This window comes from Gorilla gorilla, chromosome 1 (genome assembly GCF_029281585.2).
Source record: "Gorilla gorilla gorilla isolate KB3781 chromosome 1, NHGRI_mGorGor1-v2.1_pri, whole genome shotgun sequence".
Taxonomy (NCBI): domain Eukaryota; kingdom Metazoa; phylum Chordata; class Mammalia; order Primates; family Hominidae; genus Gorilla; species Gorilla gorilla.
This window is the reverse complement of record NC_073224.2, coordinates 219282539-219302679: the sequence shown is the minus strand read 5'-3', so window position 1 is coordinate 219302679 and position 20141 is coordinate 219282539. Positions and strand designations below refer to the sequence as shown.

Genomic DNA, 20141 nt, shown 5'->3' with positions numbered 1-20141 from the left:
GAGCCGAGATCGCACCATTGCACTCCAGCCTGGGTAACAAGAGTGAAACTCCATCTCAAAAAAAAAAAAGTGGCTCATTACATAGGCGAGCTTTACTACTATTTAGTCCCTCGACTAAATAGCTGAGTTCGAATATAATTCATACCTGAAATGGTGCATTTGCAGTGGGAGGAGGTTAGGAACATGGAGAGAGTGTCGTATTTCTTCAAGTATATGGACAGAACATTCCTCACATGATTCTCAAACATGATCCCAGACCTGCAGCCTCAGCAGCTCCTGGGAACTTGGGAAAATTTGAAATTTTTGAGCTCCAACCCAGCCCAGACCTACTGAATCAGAAACTCCGGGAAAGAGGCTTAGAAGTGTGTTTTAAGAAGCCCTCTACTCAGGAGGCTAAGGCAGGAGGATTGCTTGAGTCCAGGAGTTCAAATTCCAGCTGGGCAACTAATAACAAGATCCTGTCTCTAAAAAATATAAACATAAATAAATTTAAAAAGAGAAGCCCTCCAAAACATTCTGATGCCCACTTGCTTGAGTGTGAGAATACTGCTTTAATCTTGCTGAGATCCCTCAGAAAAGAGAGTGGGTGCAGTGCTTTCTGGCATTATTCTTTTCTCTGGGTGGCTGGGCCCAAATAGCCTCATTGTGAGGTTCTCTCCCTGTTGATGTCTTCTTTTTTTTTTTTTTTTTTTTTGAGACAGGATCTCACTCTGTTGTCCAGTCTGGAGTTCACTGGCACAATCTCAGCTCACTGCAGCCTCGACCTCCCTGGCTCAGGCGATCCTCCCACCTTAGCCTCCCAAGTAGCTGAGATCACAGGCGTGCACCACCATGCCTAGCTAATTTTTAAAATTTTTTTGTAGAGACTGGGTTTTGACATGTTGCCCAGGCTAGTCTCGAACTCCTGGACTCAAACAATCCACCCACCTCAGCCTCCAAAAGTACTGGGTTTACAGGCGTGAGCCACCACACTCAGTCTTGCTGATGTCTTAATAACATCTGACCACAGCCCTGCCTTAAGCACCAAACCACCTCAAAACATGGCCTTCCTTCCTGCAAGGCCGTAGAGAATCAGAAGAGTCCGGCTGGGCGCGGTGGCTCACGTATGTAATCCCAGCACTTATGGCGGCCGAGGCGGGTGGATCATGGTCAGGAGATCGAGACCATCCTGGCTAACACAGTGAAACCCCGTTTCCAATAAAAATACAAAAAAAAATTAGCCGGGTGTGGTGTGCAATCACAGCTACTTGGGAGGCTGAGGCAGGAGAATGGCGTGAACCTGGGAGGCGGAGCTTGCAGTGAGCCAGGATCGCGACACCCGCACTGCAGGCTGGGCAACACAGCAAGACTCCGTCTCAAAAAAAAAAAAAAAAAAAAAAGAGTCCATCGTATCTCACAGGCCAGGATGCATGTTTTGGCCTCCTGCCACCAGCCTCCACTTTTACCTTCTGTAAAATGGTGTTCTAATAGTATTTACCTTACCCAACAGTTAAAAAGATTAACTGACCTTATGCAGGTAAAGCGCTGCACAGAGTGCCTGGCCTATGAGTGCCCAGTAAAAGAAAGCAATTAGTAATACTGGCACTATGATCGTAGTGTTATTTGGTCCTATCTTATTATTATGGATTTCTAACAGCACCATCCCAATCTCTCTCTCTCTCATGTATGTTTTGAAGTAAGCAAAGGCAATAGCAGAAACAGAATTGGTTTGCCTGGTCAGAAGACAGCCTGCTTTCTGGGCGGAGAGAAGCAAAACAAAATTGCGCAGCATTTCAGGATGCAGTACGTGGGCAAAGGCTTCCTTCCTTTTTTTTTTTTTTTTATTTGCCTTTTTTTTTGAGCTAGAAAATTCAAGGAAATTACTTGAATTTGTTAGAGGCTCCAAATACAGTTATTCCTCTGCGTCTTAAGCATCTAGCACTGAAGTGGAAAATTCCACTCTTTCAATAATGGTTAGCCATCTTAGCTCAGGCCATGCTGTGGTTTGAAGGTTTGCCCCCTCCAAAATGCATAAGCATACTTTGGAGGGATTCTCTTTTCAAATTTATTATTTATATTCACTTTTAGAGACAGGGTCTCGCTATGTTTAATTGCCAATGCAACAGTGTTGGGAGGTGGGGCCTAATAAGAGGTGTTTAGGTCATGAGGGCTCTGCCCCTGTGAGTGGATGAATACCGCTATAAAAAGGGCTTACAGTATGGATTCTCTCTCTTTCACTCTCCTGCCACATGAGGAATAGTGTTCCTCCCCTCCGGAGGATGCAATGTTCAAGGTGCCATCTTGGAAGCTGAGACTGGGTCCTCACTAGACACCAACTTGCCAACAGCTTGACCTTGGACTTCCAAGCCTTCAGAATTATGACAAATAAATTTCTGTCCTTTATAAATTACCCAGTCTGGGATATTACGTTATAGCAGCACAAAACGGACTAAAACAGGCTGCTATAACAAAATACCATAGACTAGTGGTTTAAACAGCAGACATTTATTTCTCACAGTTCTGGAGGCTGGGAAGTCCAAGATTCAGTTCTTGGTGAGGGCCCTTTTTCTGACTTGGCCATTTTCTCACCATGCCCTGACAGGATGGAGAGAGAGAGTTTAAGAGTCTCTTCTTCTTCTTATAATAGCACTAAACCCATCATGGGGGCTGCCCCCTCACGACCTAATCTAAACCTGGTTATCTCACAAATGCCCTGCCTCCTAATTGTATCGCGTTGAGGGTTAGGGCTTCAACAGAAGAATTTTAGGGAGACACAAACATTCAATCCATAAGAGAAACTGAGAGCCCCATGGCTTCACTGTTCCAGGCCCAGGACATACCACAACGCATGCTAGAGACACAATCTCTGCCCTCAGAAAGTTTGTAATATAATAGGAGGAATTAGATAATAAAGACATTTGTTTCAGGAGACTTTTAAGTGCTATGAAGAAAATTAAAGCAGGAGAAATTGATAGAGAGAGTTGGAGGCAGTGGTGGGAGGAAGCCATTTTAGATAGGTGATCGGAGAAAGCATCTCTGAGAAGGTGACATTTGAGCAGAGCCCTGAGTAGGGTGAATAGTGTGCAAAAGGGAAAGAGAGTTCCAGGCAATGGGAACAGCTTGTGCAAAGGCCCTGTGGCAGGAGCATACTTGGTGCCCTGAGGGGAGCAGCTGGAAGGACAACAGGTCTAGAGAACAAAAGGAGATGCGGGCCAAGAGGTAGCACCAGATCACATATGACCTCAGCACCAGATCACATATGACCTTGGCACCAGATCACATATGACCTTGCAGTCATAAGAAGGATTTCAGGCCAGGCGTGGTGGCTCACACCTGTAATCCCAGCACTTTGGGAGGCTGAGGTGGGTGGATCACAAGATCAGGAGTTCAAGAGCAGCCTGACCAATATGGTGAAACCCCATCTCTACCAAAAATACAAAAATTAGCCGGGCATGGTGGCATGCACCTGTAGTCCTAGCTACTCGGGAGGCTGAGGCAGGAGAATCGCCTGAACCCAGGAGGCAGAGGTTGTAGTGAGCCAAAATTACGCCACTGCACTCCAGCCTGGGCGACAGAGCGAGACTCCGTCTCAAAAATAAAATAAAATAAAATAAAATAAAAATAAAGGATTTCAAAGTGCCTGAAGGACAGGGACAGGACCACTGTCATACCTTGTCAAGAAGGTGCAGAGGGTCACATAGCCCTACTGCCACCAAAGCCTTGATTTTCATGCAATTGATAACAGCAGCAGCTAACAGCTGCCGACCATTTCCTCTGTGCCAGGCTTTGTGTTAAGTGCTTTACACGAGTGATCTCAATTTATTCTCACAACAGGACTATGAGGGAGATTCTATCATTAGCATTTTACAAATGAAGCCAGTGAGCCTCAGAGAGGTTCAGTCCCTTTCTCCAATTCTCAGAGCCAGCTGGGCAAAGAGTCCCAGGGCAGAATGAAACCTAATGGAACCTCTTTCTACAGGGTGCTGTTTTGAGTAGTGGGGCGTGTGAGTGTGCCCCCTGCCACAGCCATCTTTCTCTCTCATTAACTGGCCTATTGACATGTTTTACACAAAGTAAAGGAAGATTTCTCTCTCTGAGGCCTTTCTGAACTTCCAGAGCAGACACATGTGACCATCCTGAGAGGCTGGGTCTTCTGCGAGTGTGGAAATGTGCTTTAACGGCATGTCAGCAAAACCCAAGATCTGCGTGCATCACTTTTGATGGGAAAAGTGTCAGACTTTAGTCAGGGATGGGGCAGGGAAGCTGGAAGGGCGGGGCTGGGAGAGTCACTAGGCTGGAAGTGAGGCTGGCAGGGACTGTAATCTGGGAGAGAGGCAGAAACCAAGTGTAGGGATGTCAGTGAAGGTGGGAGTGGTGAGCAGATATGGCAGGTGAGAGTGGTGTTTAAAGAAAGTCATTTTCAGGGGCTGGGCATCTTGGCTCACACCTGTAATCCCAAGATTTTGGGAGGCCGAGCTGGGCGGATCACTTGAGGTCAGGAGTTGGAGACCAGCCTGAACAACATGGTGAAACCCCATCTTCACTAAAAATTAAAAAATTAGCCAGGCATGGTGATGCATGCCTGTAATCCCAGCTATTAGGGAGGCTGAGATGAGAATCACTTGAACCCAGGAGGTGGAGATTGCAGTGAGCTGAGATCGTGCCACTACACTCCAGCCTGGGTGATAGAGTGAGACTCTGTCTCAAAAAAAAAAAAAAAAAAAAAAGAAAAAGAAAGTCATTTCAGGTGAGGATCAGGAACTTGGCTGGGGAGACAAGGTGGGGAGCAAGAGGTATTATTCATTTATACATTCAACTTTCATTGACTCAGCAGAGAGACTGAGCAATAAGGGGCCAGTTATCTCAGCTATAATAACTAACATTTAAATAAACAAAAGCTCTCAGGGTTGCAACTTCCTGATTGTACCCTGCCCCATATTCCAACTGTATTAACTGATCTCTGTATGGTTTCAAATGATAAAAATACACATGAACTATTTTAGACAAAAGGAGGATGTATTGGTTCCTATAACTAAACCGTGGGAAGAGCTGGAGTGTAGCCAGACCTCAGGGGCAACTGGCACTGGCCAGACTCTTTTCTTTCCATCTCTCTTCTTTCATCCATTCTTCTGAGTGTCCATTTCAGTCTCTCTCATTGGTCTCTTCCATAATGAATGGAAACATGGCGGCCCACACTCAGTGTCTCAAGAGAGAAACTGAAGTTCCCACACAGAGATGAACTCTGATTGGCCAGTTTGAGTCAGGTGTTCATCTTTAAGCCCATAGCAAGGTCATAGGAGACAAGATGGCATCTCCCATTTGAACTACATGCTGGGGAATAAAGTAAGGGTCATTCCTCAGCGGAAAAAAAGTAAGAGGTGCTAAGTTGTCAAAACAGTAGATGCTCACTATAGTCTACCCTTTTGTGCTCAGTATACACGCCTGTTTTCTTCCCCAAAGTAGAATTCCAAACCAGCCCCCATCTAACACCATACAGCCATCCCATGCACCACTGTGACCACATTCACCCTCACCCCGACAAGGGACCTGCAGCTGTGGCACCCAGTAGTGTCTAATGACATCCGTCAACTCTGGACATGAATGCCTGTGATCCTGAGAACTAGTTAAATGACTAATCACTCCTAACATGCCAATGTAAATAATGAAGGGACTGGAAAATATGTGAGGAAAAATATACAAGAAGATAATGACCAAATAATTCCCAAATGTGATCAACACGGAACAAAATACTGCATAATCACAATGAAGACTTGGACTTAGAAAAGGAGGTGTAGGCTGGGCACCGTGGCTCACACCTATAATCCCAGCACCTTGAGAGGCCAAGGTAGGTGGATCACTTGAGCCCAAGAGTTTGACACTGGCCTGGGCAACCCCATCTCTACAAAAAACACAAAAAATTAGCCAGGTGTGGTGATGTACACCTGTGGTCCCAACTACTTGGGAGGTTAGGATGAGAAGATCAGTGGAGCCCAGGACTTTGAGGTTACAGTGAGCTATGATCATGCCACTGCACACCAGCCTGGGCAACAGAGTAAGATCCTGTCAGAAAGGAGAGGGGAGAGGAGGAGAAAGGAGGGGAGGGGAGGGGAGGGGAGAGGAGGGGAGGGGAGGCTAAGTTGATGAAATAAATAAGAATACAGTGACTCAAACAAGATGGTGGCTTATTTCCCTCATCTAACAGACCAGGGGCGGGCTGGAGTCCACAGCATAGGAGATGTGTTTCTCTGTCCTGCAAAGTTGTCCTGGAGACCAGATTCCTTCTGTCTAGATGTCCCACCATCCCTAGAGTTGTGTCCTTATCTGCATCTTCAAACTGACACACATCATCACACCCACATCATAGTTTTTTTTGTTGTTGTGTTTTGAGATGGAGTCTCGCTCTGTCGCCCAGGCTGGAGCGCAGTGGCATGATCTCGGCTCACTGCAACCTCCGCCTCCCAGGTTCAAGCGATTCTCCTGCCTCAGACTACTGAGTAGCTGGGACTACAGGTGGCTGCCACCATGCCAGGCTAATTTTTGTATTTTTAGTAGACAGGGTTTCACCATATTGGCCAGGCTGATCTCAAACTCCTGACCTTGTGATCCGCCCGCTTCGGCCTCCCAAAGTGCTGGGATTATAGGCTTGAGCCACCATGCCCAGCCTCATCATGTGTTTTTATAGGCCAAGCTTGTGGCTTCTTTGGCGATCCAATTCTATCAAAAGTTGGAAACATCCTGATCTATTTGCTTCCAATTATTTCCATACAGAAATGCCACACCCAGAGTTCCCTTCTGGACATGGTTCTGAAGCCTGCCAACTCTCGCATTTTCCTAACTGGCTCCCATGCCTGGCCCATTCCTGCTGCCCCATCTTAATGCTGGCTATTGTGGTGCCTGAAACAACAGGCTGTGTGGGCAGATGACACATCACATCTTTGCCACAGGGCTGATTCCCATTGCCAGGGAGAGAAATTTCAGTGGTGGGTACCACAGCCTGCCTTCCTGGTTATTGCAGGCGGAGCTTTACCAAATAACAGACTAGGAGGAGTCACCATCTGGCCATCTTGCCTCATCTGTGTTTTCTCCTTTGCGTTGCTCAACCACTAAGCCAATGTCACATACTTTAGATTTTTTTTGTTCAAGTTGCATCTCACCTTCAGCACAAATGTCTGTATTAGACATAGGTTATGCTACTATAACAAACAGATTCCAAGATGCAGTGATGCAAACATGGTGGAATTCTCTTTTTCTCTCACACAACAATTCAGAGTAGGCCCCAGGCAAACGGGCAACTCTGCCCCATGAGTTGACCAGGTTTCCAAATTCCTTCTCTCTCCTTGCTGCTCCTCCATTCCCTTGGCCACACAGTCAAAAGTGTCCCACCCCATCACCTCCACCTTCCAGTCTGTGGAAGGAGAAAAGAATGGAAGTAATAGGCAAGCAACCTCCTTACCAAAAGTATGATCCAGAAATTTCCCACATCACTTTGGGCCACATCCCATTGGCCAGAACTGCATCATGTGGCCACACTGTGCTGCAAGGGAGTCTGGGAATTACAGTCCCTAGCTGAGCGGCCATGCTGGAATGGGAGGCACTTGTATTACTTAAAGGAAGAAATAGGAAATGAATACTGGGGAACAACTCCTATCTCCGCCTCAGGGAAAAAGGCAATTTACAAACAGTGATACAGACGGAATACCACATCTTGCTGGTCAGGGGAAAACCCAGCTCCCATAGTGATTTGTTCGTAGACTCACTTCCCTGAATATGGGGACTTTCTTAGCCAATCTGGTTATGCCAACATCTTGCCTCCTAGGAGCAGCCTTGGCTTATTGTCCCCCAGCAACAACCCTGAGAGAGCCAACAGGAAGGACTCCCTTACTGAGAGCTGGGCCATCTTAGGTGCCCACATCCCACTGGAGGCCCGAGGATTCTTTTAAGTCTTGTGAAATCACAGGAAACTTGCACAAAGCTCGGGGTGTTTTTTGTTTGTTTGTTTGTTAATTGATTTCGTTGTTAGTTGGTTTTGACAGTGTGTTTGTTTTGCAACACAACTGACACAGAACCCTGGCTGAACTCTGACAGCCAGTACCTAACCCCCAAAATTTTGTCCAGGCTCAAACTTGGAATCAGGATCTGTCTTAGTCCATTCAGGCTGCTATAACAGAATACCATAGACTGGGTAGCTTGTAAATAACCGAAGTGTATTGCTCACAGTTCTGGAGACTGGAAAGTCCAGGGTCAAGGCACTGGCAGATTCAGTGAGGGCCTGCTTAGTCATAGACGGTGACTCCTTGCTATGTCCTCATGCGGCAGATGGGGCAAGGCAGTTCTCTGGTTTTATAAGTGCATGACTCCCATTCCTAGGCTTGGTCCTCTTCATTCCATTCTTATTATCTAATCTTTCCTCCAAAGGCCCCACTTCCTAATACCATCACCTTGGGGGCTAGGATTTCAACATATGAATTTGATGGGACACATTCAGACCATGGGGCTCTTAGATCTCTTAGATGAAGGTGTGGGGGCTCTACTTATTTTTGTAAGCCTCGGCATCTACCCTGGCCTTGACCTCTGCAGGGGTGATGGAGCTGCCTAATCTGCCTGTTGTGCTGCCCTGCTCCCAGGCTGTGCTTCATCATAGAGGCATTGGGTAAATTAAGACAGTGCCAGGTTCTTGGGAAGGGCCACTACCACGGGCCAAAGAGTCTACCAGTGCCCCAGGTCGAATTGCCCTAATTGCCCTTTCCTTCTCCCCACCTTGTTTGGAGTAACCAGTTCCTTCCTGCTTTGGAATGGGGCAAGCCTCTTACTCAACACACGCAACAGGAAGTGTCGCTGCCAGACATACCACTGGACTCTGCTCTCTTCTCAGGGTGCAACATAGAAAATGCCTGCTACCCGCTGGGCATCTGTGCTGAACGGACCGCTATCCAGAAGGCCGTCTCAGAAGGGTACAAGGATTTCAGGGCAATTGCTATCGCCAGGTGAGTGGGAAAGCCAGGTTGCAACAATATTCATTCATCTCTTTAGCCAACATCTACCTTACACATATTATTCATTCATTCATTCATCTGACATATGTTTATTGTGGACTTCCTATGTGCCAGGCACTGTATAGGGCCCTGGGATGAGTGCTGAGGATAAGAAGATAAATAAGAAATGCAGTTTGCCCTCAGTGAGCCTGCAAAGCAGGTAAATAAGCAAGGCAACTCTCATACAAGGGCCGGTATGCCCCTGTTCCAGCAACACAGTGTGATACAGACTCCTCTCCTACAAGATATAACAGAAAGGCAGCATTGAAACATAAAGCAGGGGGAACCTGAGCCAGGTGCGGTGGCTCACGCCTGTAATCCCAGCACTTTGGGAGGCCGAGATGGGCAGATCACGAGGTCAGGAGATCGAGACCATCCTGGCTAACACGGTGAAACCCCGTCTCTACTAAAAATACAAAAAATTAGCCGGGCGTGTTGGCGGACGCCTGTAGTCCCAGCTACTTGGGAGGCTGAGGCAGGAGAATGGCATGAACCCGGGAGGTGGAGCTCGCAGTGAGCTGAGATCACGCCACTGCATTCCAGCCTGACAGAGCGAGATTCCGTCTCCAAAACAAAAAAGCGGGAGGGACCTAAAAATCACCTGCTATAGACTCCCTTGCCACCCACCCCCATTTTATAGCTGATGAAATTGAGGCCCCGATAAGTTGAACAACTTTCCTGGGAGTTAGTGCCAGAGCTGGGACAAAACCCAGGTTCCAGAGTCTCACTGCAGGGCTCATTCCACTACATCATGCTGTGCCAGGAGATGGAACACTTTTCCCTGCTCTCCACAAGCTGATGCTAGGATCCTGAATGAGCCACTCAGCACTGCTCTCTCCTTCATTTGGCAACACTCACCTCTAGGTTCAAGAACCAGGATACAAAAACAGTCAGGTAAACACTAGTTATGGTTCAAACTAATCAGAGTCCAGCCAAGGTTCTGGCTGAACAAGAGCCCCAATCAATGCTCCTATATGTCCCAAACATAAATATCCTAGTTGGCATGGCTTACTCTCCACGGGAGCATGTTGAATTCTTGTTGGCTCTGGCCCTAGACTCAGTAGTTTCAGGATCCAAGCACGTAAATTAGCCCTTTTACTGGACTCCATTATTGAATGACTTAATGGTGAATTGCTCCTGTGAGCACCTCTGCATTGTGTATGACAGTTTTCTTAACAAGTTAATGATGCGAGAAAAGTGACATGGGAAATGTTGATCCCACCCAGAAGGAGGCTGCATGCATGTTGGTCTTTAGGGACATCTGGGTGCATAGGTCACATTCTGTGAGGTAATTATCTCTTCACTCATAGTGGAGTTAATTCCTGTGGTAGAGCTATAGCACCTTTCTGGCTAAAATACAGAAAGAGAGCTACACCTTTTAGCACCTTTCTGGCTAAAATGCAGAAATGCAGGGGTTTAGTGCAAGGCCAGTGGGGACTGCACAGAAGCAAGCCCACGTGCCTTTTATAAGATCCTACACTTTGCCTCAGTCTGGCCCCAAGGAGACCCAGCTTAATTTGTTTCTGAGTAAGTAAAGCCCGAGGTGCACTCAAGGAGAAGGGCTCCAGTATCCTATAGCCTTCCCTGTCACCGAGGTGTGTCCTGGCTTCCTTAAGGCTTCCGGAGGAATAAATGACGCTGTGCTGAGAACATTTTGTGCAGATAGGCCGAGATCAGGATGTGAATTGCACTTTATGAAAAAAAAAAAAAAAGGAGGGAAATAACTCAATTTCAAAGCTGATCCAAGAAAATAATGATATTCTAGGGAAAAAGAGGCCAAAGTCAACCAAAGGATAATGATGCCTTGCTCTATTTAGAATTTTCCAAATGAGAGGCTTTTTCTCTTGGTCATTATTGACTTTTAAACACAACTAAGTATCACTAGCAATGATTAGCAAATGTCCTTATTTACACAAAACCTGCCATTTTTCCAGCACCCAACTGCTGTACTCTGGGTATTCAGCTCAGTTTCCCTGAGCCCAAAATGCACTCATTATCGCACTCATGATTTGTTAAATTGAGAGCGTTTGTGGATTTAGAGGATGAATGAGAAGTACCAGCTCCCTTGTTAACATCAGATGGGTCTGAGCAACCTCAGAGAGAACCCCTCTCCGGTCTTTAAGGACGGAGACCGCACTCAGGAAAGGTCCGTGTGTCTTACTGCTCACAGACAGATGAGATTGCCCCACTGGGTCCCAGCTGTAGTGATCAGAGTCAATAGGTTTCCAGCCCGTCAAGTCTGATAAGCACGGCCTCAGTGTGTGACCAAGGTGAGCACGAACCACAGCAAACTGTAAATAGCCAGCAAAAGGCAGGACAGAGTGAAGGGCAGGGGAGAGGGAGAAAGGGGGAAGCTGTGAAGAAACATCCTGAGGCAGCCAGCAGGTGCTCAGTCTTAAGTGCTCTCTCTTGGCAGGAACGTTGAGTAAGTCAGAAGCCCAGGCTTCAGGGTCAGTGAAACCAGTTTCCAAATCCAGCCGCATTATGGACCTTGGGCATGCTGCTTAGACCCTGAGCCTGGCTTCTCATCTGTGAAATGGAGGAGACTGGTCTGTTACAGGGTCTTAAGAAACGATTTCTGTAAAGTTCCTGACACAGAGTATGTAATACATTCAAACTATTATATAGTTTTGTTTTGTTTTGTTTTGTTTTTGTTTTGTTTTGTTTTGTTTTGTGTGAGAACAAGTCTCGCTGTGCCGCCCAGGCTGGAGTGTAGTGGCAAGATTTCGGCTCACTGCAACCTCCGCCTCCCAGGTTCAAGTGATTCTCATGCTTCAGCCTCCCGAGTAATTGAGACTACAGGTGCTGGCCAGCACGCCTGGCTAATTTTTGAATTTTTAGTAGAGACAGGGTTTCACCACGTTGACCAAGCTGGTCTCGAACTTCTGGCCTCAAGTGATCTGCCCACCTCGGCCTCCCAAAGTGCTGGGATTATAGGCATGAGCAACCGCATTCAGCCTCAAACTATTACATTGTTTTAAAGTTATCATTATTTCTTCTGCAAGCTGCAAAACTACCAAAGGCAGACTGTGTAGATTTTGGGTTCAAATCCTGGTTCTGCCACTTCACTAACTCTGTGGCCTTGGGCAAGTCGTTTCACCTTTCATGATCTACAGCATGCAGGTGATAAGAGCGCCTGCATACCCCGGTCCCTTACAGGGTTGTTGGGGGATTAAATGAACAAATCCACTTAAGGTCCTTAGCACAGAAGGTGGCACACAGAACCACTATGTATGTGTAAGCCATTACTGTTAACGGGCTGTCTCTACATCCTCAGTGCTAGGCTGCCTGGAAACACTATCCTGTGACTTTTGGTTGTTGAAGCCTACACCAAATCTACCTTCCCAGTGGAATGCATGCTTGCCCACCTTGAAATCCCTGATGCAGATCACCTTGTCCAGGGAGCTAGCCATTGGGTAGTGGGCCACAGATGCCACAAGATTCAGAAAGAAGGCCGGGCGCGGTGGCTCATGCCTGTAATCCCAGCACTTTGGAAGGCCGAGGCAGGCGGATCATGAGGTCAGGAGATCGAGACCATCCTGCCTAACATGGTGAAACCCCGTCTCTACTAAAAATACAAAAAAAATTAACCGGGCGTGGTGGCAGGCACCTGTAGTCCCAGCTACTCAGGAGGCTGAGGCAGGAGAATGGCGCGAACCTGGGAGGCAGAGCTTGCAGTGAGCCGAGATCGCGCCACTGCACTCCAGCCTGCGCGACAGAGCGAGACTCCGTCTCAAAGAAAAAAGATTCAGAAAGGAAGCGGTGAGCTCAGCAGGGGTCAGATCACACAGGGCCTTACAGGCCATGGAAGGAAGGCTGAATTTCATTCAGAGCAACTCTCCCATGGCCCTAACCATGCCTTTGTTACAGCATTTGTGTGAAATTTTATCTCCCCCTCCAGAGGGTAAGCTCCAGGAATTGTCCGATTGGTCTTTGTTTCTCCTTTCCCATGCCTGCCTGACATAGAGAAGGATTTTGGTCAACATGTGTGGAATGAAGTGAAAAATAACCCCCAAAAAGCTTAAGAGGCCCTGGCTGCAACAGCTGTCACCCAGTAATTCCAAGAGTTCACTCGGCATCCTGGGCAGGAGTCCCCACCCTCTCATGTGCCAGTGGGTTTTTCTTCTGAAGCTGGAAGCGTGCTCAGAGAGGTCCCCATCATCCCATGGAACAGAACCTTTCATTGACTGGACCCCCACACGTAAAAGGTAGTAATGGTGAGGATTAGAGAAAATAGCACCTCAGCTGCTTTATTCTAATCATAGTATCATCCCTATCTCCACTTGACGCATGGTTGGTTGGTTGGGTGGTTGATCAGTTGCCTAGCTCCCCTCACTAGTCTATAAACTCCTGAGCATGGTGAATTTTGTCTGTTTTGTTCACTGCTGCACTCCTAGCACCAATGACAGTGCCCAACACATAGTAGGTGCTCAGTAAATATTTGTTGGTTGAAATGAGACAATGCATATAAAATGCTTTGCAGAATGCCTGGCACATTCTAGGCACACATTATCTTTTTTTATTTTATTTTATTTTATTTTTATTTTTATTTTTATTTATTTTTTTTTTTTTTTGAGACGGAGTCTTGCTCTGTCGCCCAGACTGGAGTGCAGTGGCATGATCTCAGCTCACTGCAACCTCTACCTCCCAGGTTCAAGCAATTCTCTGCCTTAGCCTCCCAAGTAGCTGGGATTACAGGCATCTGCCACCACGCCCGGCTAATTTTTGTATTCTTAGTAGAGACAGGGTTTCACCATGTTGGCCAGGCTGGTCTTGAACTCCTGACTTTGTGATCCACCCACCTCGGCCTCCCAAAGTGCTGGGATTACAGGCATAGGCACACATTATCTTAATAACAATTGTTGTTAAGATATAATAAGATGAATTATGAAATAGTACATAAATCACATAGCATATAATAAAACTGTGTATGATAAAGTACTAAAATTATGACAGAGCTTACATACGTAAGGAAATAAATGTCCAGCACTTAGAACAGGCAGTAACAATATGTATATAACATTCTAAAGTTTACAAAGTCTTCCATACACCTTATCTCATTTTATCTTCTAGCATTCTTACAAAGCAGATGACGTATCATCCACATTTTACAGCAAATAAATGAGACTTGGATGAGTTAAAATGACTTAGTCAAAGTCACACATAGCAAAAGGAAGAGCCAACTAAAAACCAAAATTTAAATCCTGCGTTCTGCCAGGCATGGTGGCTCATGTCTGTAATCCCAGTACTTTGGGAGGCTGAGGTGCAAAGATCTCTTGAGCCCAGAAGTTCAAGACCAGCCTGGGCAATATAGTAAGACCCTATTTCTACAACAAATCAGAAAATGAGTCGAGTGTGGTGGTGCGTGACTGCAGTCCCAGCTACTCAGGAGGCTGAGGTAGGAGGATCCTTTGAGGCCAGGAGGCAGAGGCTGCAGTGAGCCATGATTGTGCCACTGCACTGTAGCCTAGACAAGAGAACAAGACCCTGTCTCAAATAAATAAATAAATAAATAAAAATCCTATGTTCTTCACAAAGCTGTGGGTCCAGAAGAGTAAGAAGGATGGTGGCTGCTGGCTTCACCTGTGGTGCAGGCTTGGAATTTGCCATCATCAAAGGCACTTTTGTTTTGTTTTGTTTTGTTTTGTTTTGAGGTGGAGTCTCGCTCTGTCACCAGGCTGGAGTGCAGTGGCACCATCTCGGCTCACTGCAACCCCCGCCTCCCGGGTTCAAGTGATTCTCCTGCCTCAGCCTCCTGAGTAGCTGGGACTATACGTGTGCACCACCACACCCAGCTAATTTTTGTATTTTTTGTAGCGATGGGGTCTCACCATGTTGGCCAGGATGGTCTCGGTCTCTTGACCTCATGATCCACCCACCTCGGCCTCCCAAAGTGCTGGGATTATAGGCATGAGCCACTGTGCCTGGCCAAAGCCACCTGTTTTAGGGACCAATTCTTGTCCTGCTCAGAGCTGGAGGTCTGCCTGTAGGAGTCTAAACTCTCACAGGCAATCCCTGGCTGGTGAGCTTCTTCAGTGCAAGGAGCCCATTTTTCTCTCTGAGACACATGCACTTTATTCTTTCATGCCTCAGGGCCTTTGCACATACTGTTTTTTTGTTTGTTTGTTTTTTGAGACAGGGTCTCACTCTGTCACCCAGGCTGGAGTGCAGTGGCACAATCACAATTCACTGCAACCTCCGCCTCCCAGGCTCGAGTGATCCTCCCACCTCAGCCTCCCAAGTTGCTGGGACTACAGGCCTGCACCACCACACCTGGCTAATTTTTTGTATTTTAGTAGAGATGCAGTTTCGCCATGTTGGCCAGGATGGTCTCGAACTCCTGACCTCAGGTGATCCATCCGCCTCAGCCTCCCAAAGTGCTGGGATTACAGGCATGAGCCACCGCACCCAGCCTGCACATACTATTTATTTCCTTTGCCTACAACACAGAGAAACCCAGGGCTTCCGAATGGCATCTCTGCCTCTTCATCACACTGAACCTATCTCCTCACCCTTAAAATGGCCATTCTGACATCTTGATGTCAGGCCTCTGAGCCCAAGCTAAGCCGTCTTAACCCCTGTGACCTGCACATATACATCCAGATGGCCTGGAGCAACTGAAGAACCACAAGAGATGACATTCCACCATTGTGATTTGTTCCTTCCCCACCCCAACTAATCAATCGATCTTGTGACATTCCACCCACCCCAACGACAATGAGTCTCACGATCTCCCCACCCTGCACTGTGTGACCCCCGCCCCTGCCCACAAGAAAACAACCCCCTTTAACTGTAATTTTCCATTACCTACCCAAATCCTATAAAACTGCCCCACCTGATCTCCCTTTGCTGACTCTCTTTGCAGACTCAGCCTGCCTGCACCCAGGTGACTAAAAAGCTTTATTACTCACACAAAGCCTGTTGGTGGGGCGGGGCGGGTTGGCTCATGCCTGGAGGCCGAGGTGGGCGGATCACGAGGTCAGCAGATCGAGACCATCCTGGCTAACACAGTGAAACCCTGTCTCTACTAAAAATACAAAAATTAGCCGGGCGTGGTGGTGCATGCCTGTAACCCCAGCTACTCGGGAGGTTGAGGCAGGAGAATCGCTTGAACCCGGGAGGCGGAGGTTGCAGTGAGCCAAGATCACGCCACTGCACTCCAGCCTGGGTAACAGAGCGAGACTCCATCTCAAAAAGCCTGTTGGTGGACTCTCTTTACACAGACGTGCGTGACACCAGGCTGCTCTGAGAATTCCATGAATTAATGAATGTTGAGCGCCTGGTACAGAGCCTGGCATACAGTAGACATTCACTAAATGGTGACTTATGAACTCTACACTTCCTCCAAGGACCAGGACACATGCCTCCTCCTCTATAAAATCTTCCTTCTCAGTCCACAGGCAGGGATGAGCTCCCTCATACTGTGTGTTCCTTCTGCAATTTTTTTTTTTTTTTTTTGAGAAGGATTTTCATTCTTGTTGCCCAGGCTGGGGTGCTTTGGCATGGTCTTGGCTCACTGCAACCTTTGCCTCCCGGGTTCAAGCGATTCTTCTGCCTCAGCCTCCTGAGTAGCTGGGAGCTACAGGCACCCACCACCAAGCCTGGGTAATTTTTGTATTTTTAGTAAAGATGGTGTTTTACCATGTTGGCCAGGCTGGTCTCGAACTCCTGCCCTCAGGTGATCCACCCACCTCGGCCTCCCAAAGTGCTGGTATTACAGGCGTGAGCTACCATGCCCAGCTGCATTTTGTTTAACATGATAACTCAGCTGGTTTTTTACATAACAGAGACAAATTCTCTTTGACCTTTGTATTCCCGGGTGTAGGTGATGGTAAGTGCTCAGTAAACGTTTATGGATGGCACTAATGAAAGTCCTGCCCATGGCCCTGCCTTGTGGCAGTGTGGAAAGCCACCACGTGGCCTTCTCAGCCTTCAGGACACAGTGGATCTGTGAATCAGGAACTGCCTGATGGGGTATGACCCAAATCAGGAACAGACTGAGACTCAGGGCCTGAATCTTAGCAATTGTCCTCAGTCCTTGGGAGAGACTAATTTGAGTTTGATTCTTTGCTTCCCCAGTGACATGCAAGATGATTTTATCTCTCCATGTGGGGCCTGCAGGCAAGTCATGAGAGAGGTAAGCAGCTTTTCTTGCTGTCTGGAATGCAAATATCTTCCCTGTCGCAGGCTATGGGAGCCACGCCAAGCTGCAGGCATGGCAGGCATGGCAGGCATGGCAGGCGTGGAGACACAGCTACTGTCCTGTTTGCTTGGTTGGCTGACTTCTAAGGCCTTCCTATGCTTGCATGAGTCACTGGAAACTATTCCTTCATTTAACAAATACTTACCGAGTGAGTGTCTGCTTTGTGCCAGGCCCTGAGGTAGCTCTGGGGAGGCACAGGGAAAAGATGGGCCAGGCCCTGCCCTCACAGAGCTCATAGGCTAATGCAGGAGACAGATGATAAACAAGGAGCAAAATAAATAAACAAACAGTGGCGTTTCTGAGAGTCAAGAGGGCTATAGAGGAAAACAAAATGCAGGGAAAAAAAAAAGGAGTCCAGTGACAAACGGGCAAGCAGGGGACGCTGCAGATTGGGGTCAGCAAACAACAGCCCTTGGGCCAAATCCAGCCTGCTGCTTGTATTTGTAAATAAAGTTTTATGGGTACACAGCCATGGCCATTCATTCACCTATTGTCCATAGCCACTTTGCCCTGACACAGCAGAGGTGAGCCATTAGGACAAAGGTCACATGGCCTCTAAACCTGAGATATTTACTGTCTGGTCCTTGACAGAAAAAGGTTTGCCAACCTCTGCTTTAGATGTCCAGGAAGGCCCTCTTTTTGAGCATGACATTTGAGCAGAAATATAAATAATGAGGAAAAAAATGAGACAGACAAAGGTCAAAAAAGGAGATTCAGAACCAGCAAGTTCAGACCCTTGGTGAATTTGAGAAGAGGCAAGAAGGCCCCAAGAGGGCTAGAGGGCTAGGGCCTGGTAAGTGGAAGGAAAGCAATGGGATTGAAGTCAGAGGGGTGGGCAGGGGCCAGATCACATGGGGCCTGGCCATGGAACGAAGGGTACATTTTATTCCAAGAATAAAGGAAACTGAAGTGTACACTTTTTTTTTTTTGAGACGGAGTCTCACTCTGTCACCCAGGCTAGAGTGCAGTGGCAGAGTCTCAGCTCACTGCAACCTCCGCCTCCTGGGTTCAAGCAATTCTCCTGCCTCAGCCTCCCGAGTAGCTGGGACTACAGGCATCAGCTACCACGCCCGGCTAATTTTTGTATTTTTAGTAGAGACTGGGTTTCACCATGTTGGCCAGGATGGTCTCGAACTCCTGACCTTGTGATCTGTCCACCTCGGCCTCCCAAAGTGCTGGGATTACAGGCGTAAGCCACCACGCCCAGCCTGAAGTGTCCACTTAAACATGGTTAAAATGGCAAATCTTACATTATATATATTTTATCACATTATATACATTGGGAAAAAAGAGAATAAAGGTAAGCCATTGGATATTTTCAAGAAGAGACTTGAAGGACTTTTTATAAAAGTCCTCTTGATGGAAGGCTGCAATTTCTTCAACTCTAAAAACAAAACGGTAAGCCAGGTATGGTGGCTCAGCCTGTAATCCCAGCAATTAGGGAGGCAGAGGCAGGAGGATCACTTGAGCCCAGGAGTTCGAGACCTGCCTGGGCAACATAGCGAGACCCTGTTCTCCACAAAAAAAAAAAAAAAAAGGAATAAAACAAAACAAAAAAATGAAAACGAAGGGATAGTTTAGATCATGGGTTCTTAATCCAGGCTCAGGGGAAGGTTTTCATGTTTATATGTATGTCTGGGGAAAGGGGAATGTCAGTAACTATTGTGGATTCTCAAAGAGATCTGTGTCCTCTAGAGTCCCAAAAGATTAGAGAATCCCACAGGCCCTGAGCTCCAGCATAATATCAAGAGCCCCTCGAAATACGGCATCTTGTGGGCATGGTGGCTTACACCTGTAAGCCCTGCACTTTGGGAGACTGAGGCAGGAGGATCACTTTAGCCCAGGAATTCAAAACCAGCCTGGGCCACATAGTAAAACCTGGTCCCTTCAAACAGTTTAAAAATTAGCAAGGCATAGTGTGCACGCCTGTGGTCCTAGCTACTCCAGAGGCTGAGGTAGGAGGGTCACTAGAGCCTAGGAGGTCAAGGCTGCAGTGAGCCGTGATCAAGCCACTGCACTCCTGCCTGGGTGACAGAGCGAGATCCGGTCTCAAAAATAAATATATACCTACAGCATCTTGTTTAATCCCCTCCCCAAGATGAGTGAAATGCATGTCATTATTCCCATTTCCCAGTGACCACTCTGAGGCTCAGAGGAGTAAAATGACTTACTGAAGGGCCCCCTGCCAGGCGGTGACATACGGGTATCTATGGTCCATCAGGCTGACTCTGAAGCCTGTGCTCCTCACGGCTGCCTCTCTGTCTTTGTGGTTCTGTAAGTTGGACGAAATTATTTTCAGCCATGGAGGAAACATAATGGTACTTTGGCATATGGATGCTGCTTGTACCGTGGGAGTTTCTGCTTTTGGAGTTGTGTTTTGGGAGAAAGGGGGTTGTTTTAGCTTTGTTTTTGTGCCGTGGGGTTTCAAAGCATCTGGGGATACAGACACTTCCATCTTCCTCCTGCTTCCTGCCAGGAGTGCAAATCAGACACATTTCCCAAATCCAAAAACATACCACCAGGAAAGCAGTGAATTTACACGGTGGAATTTGTCTCCCTTGAGAGGGGCAGAAATAGCTGCCCTGCACGGTGGAAATGTCGAAGGTCATATAAGGAAGCCACGACAGGGCGCCAAGTCCCTGGCTCCCAAGGCCCCGACGTGGTCCAATTGCTCAGTGCTGTTTTCTCCAAACAGATTGGATGTTGGCAAACGAGAGAAGGCAAATGAAAAAGCTGAAGGAGGCAGGGGCAAAACTGAAACCAAAATGCAAATAATAAGAGATGAGGCGTTGGGGCCAGGGACCTGGCACGTAAACTCGCCCTCGGCTCAACTTTCGTCCATACCTACCCTCAGGCACAGCCTGTCAAGCAGAAAAATTTCCTTCCTTAAAACATTAATTCTAAAAAAGCCAGAAGATTGAGTGTGC

The 20141-nt window shown here is 47.3% G+C and overlaps 1 protein-coding gene across 1 annotated transcript in view; it reads left to right on the top strand.

Moving 5' to 3' along the window:
• CDA (cytidine deaminase) overlaps window positions 1–20141 on the top strand; it is a 29371-nt gene that overhangs the window by 7192 nt on the left and 2038 nt on the right. The window contains exons 2-3 of the mRNA XM_004024824.4: window positions 8852–8963; window positions 17091–17148. Of these exons, the coding sequence (XP_004024873.1) occupies window positions 8852–8963; window positions 17091–17148 (170 nt within the window). The remainder of the gene's footprint in view (window positions 1–8851; window positions 8964–17090; window positions 17149–20141) is intronic.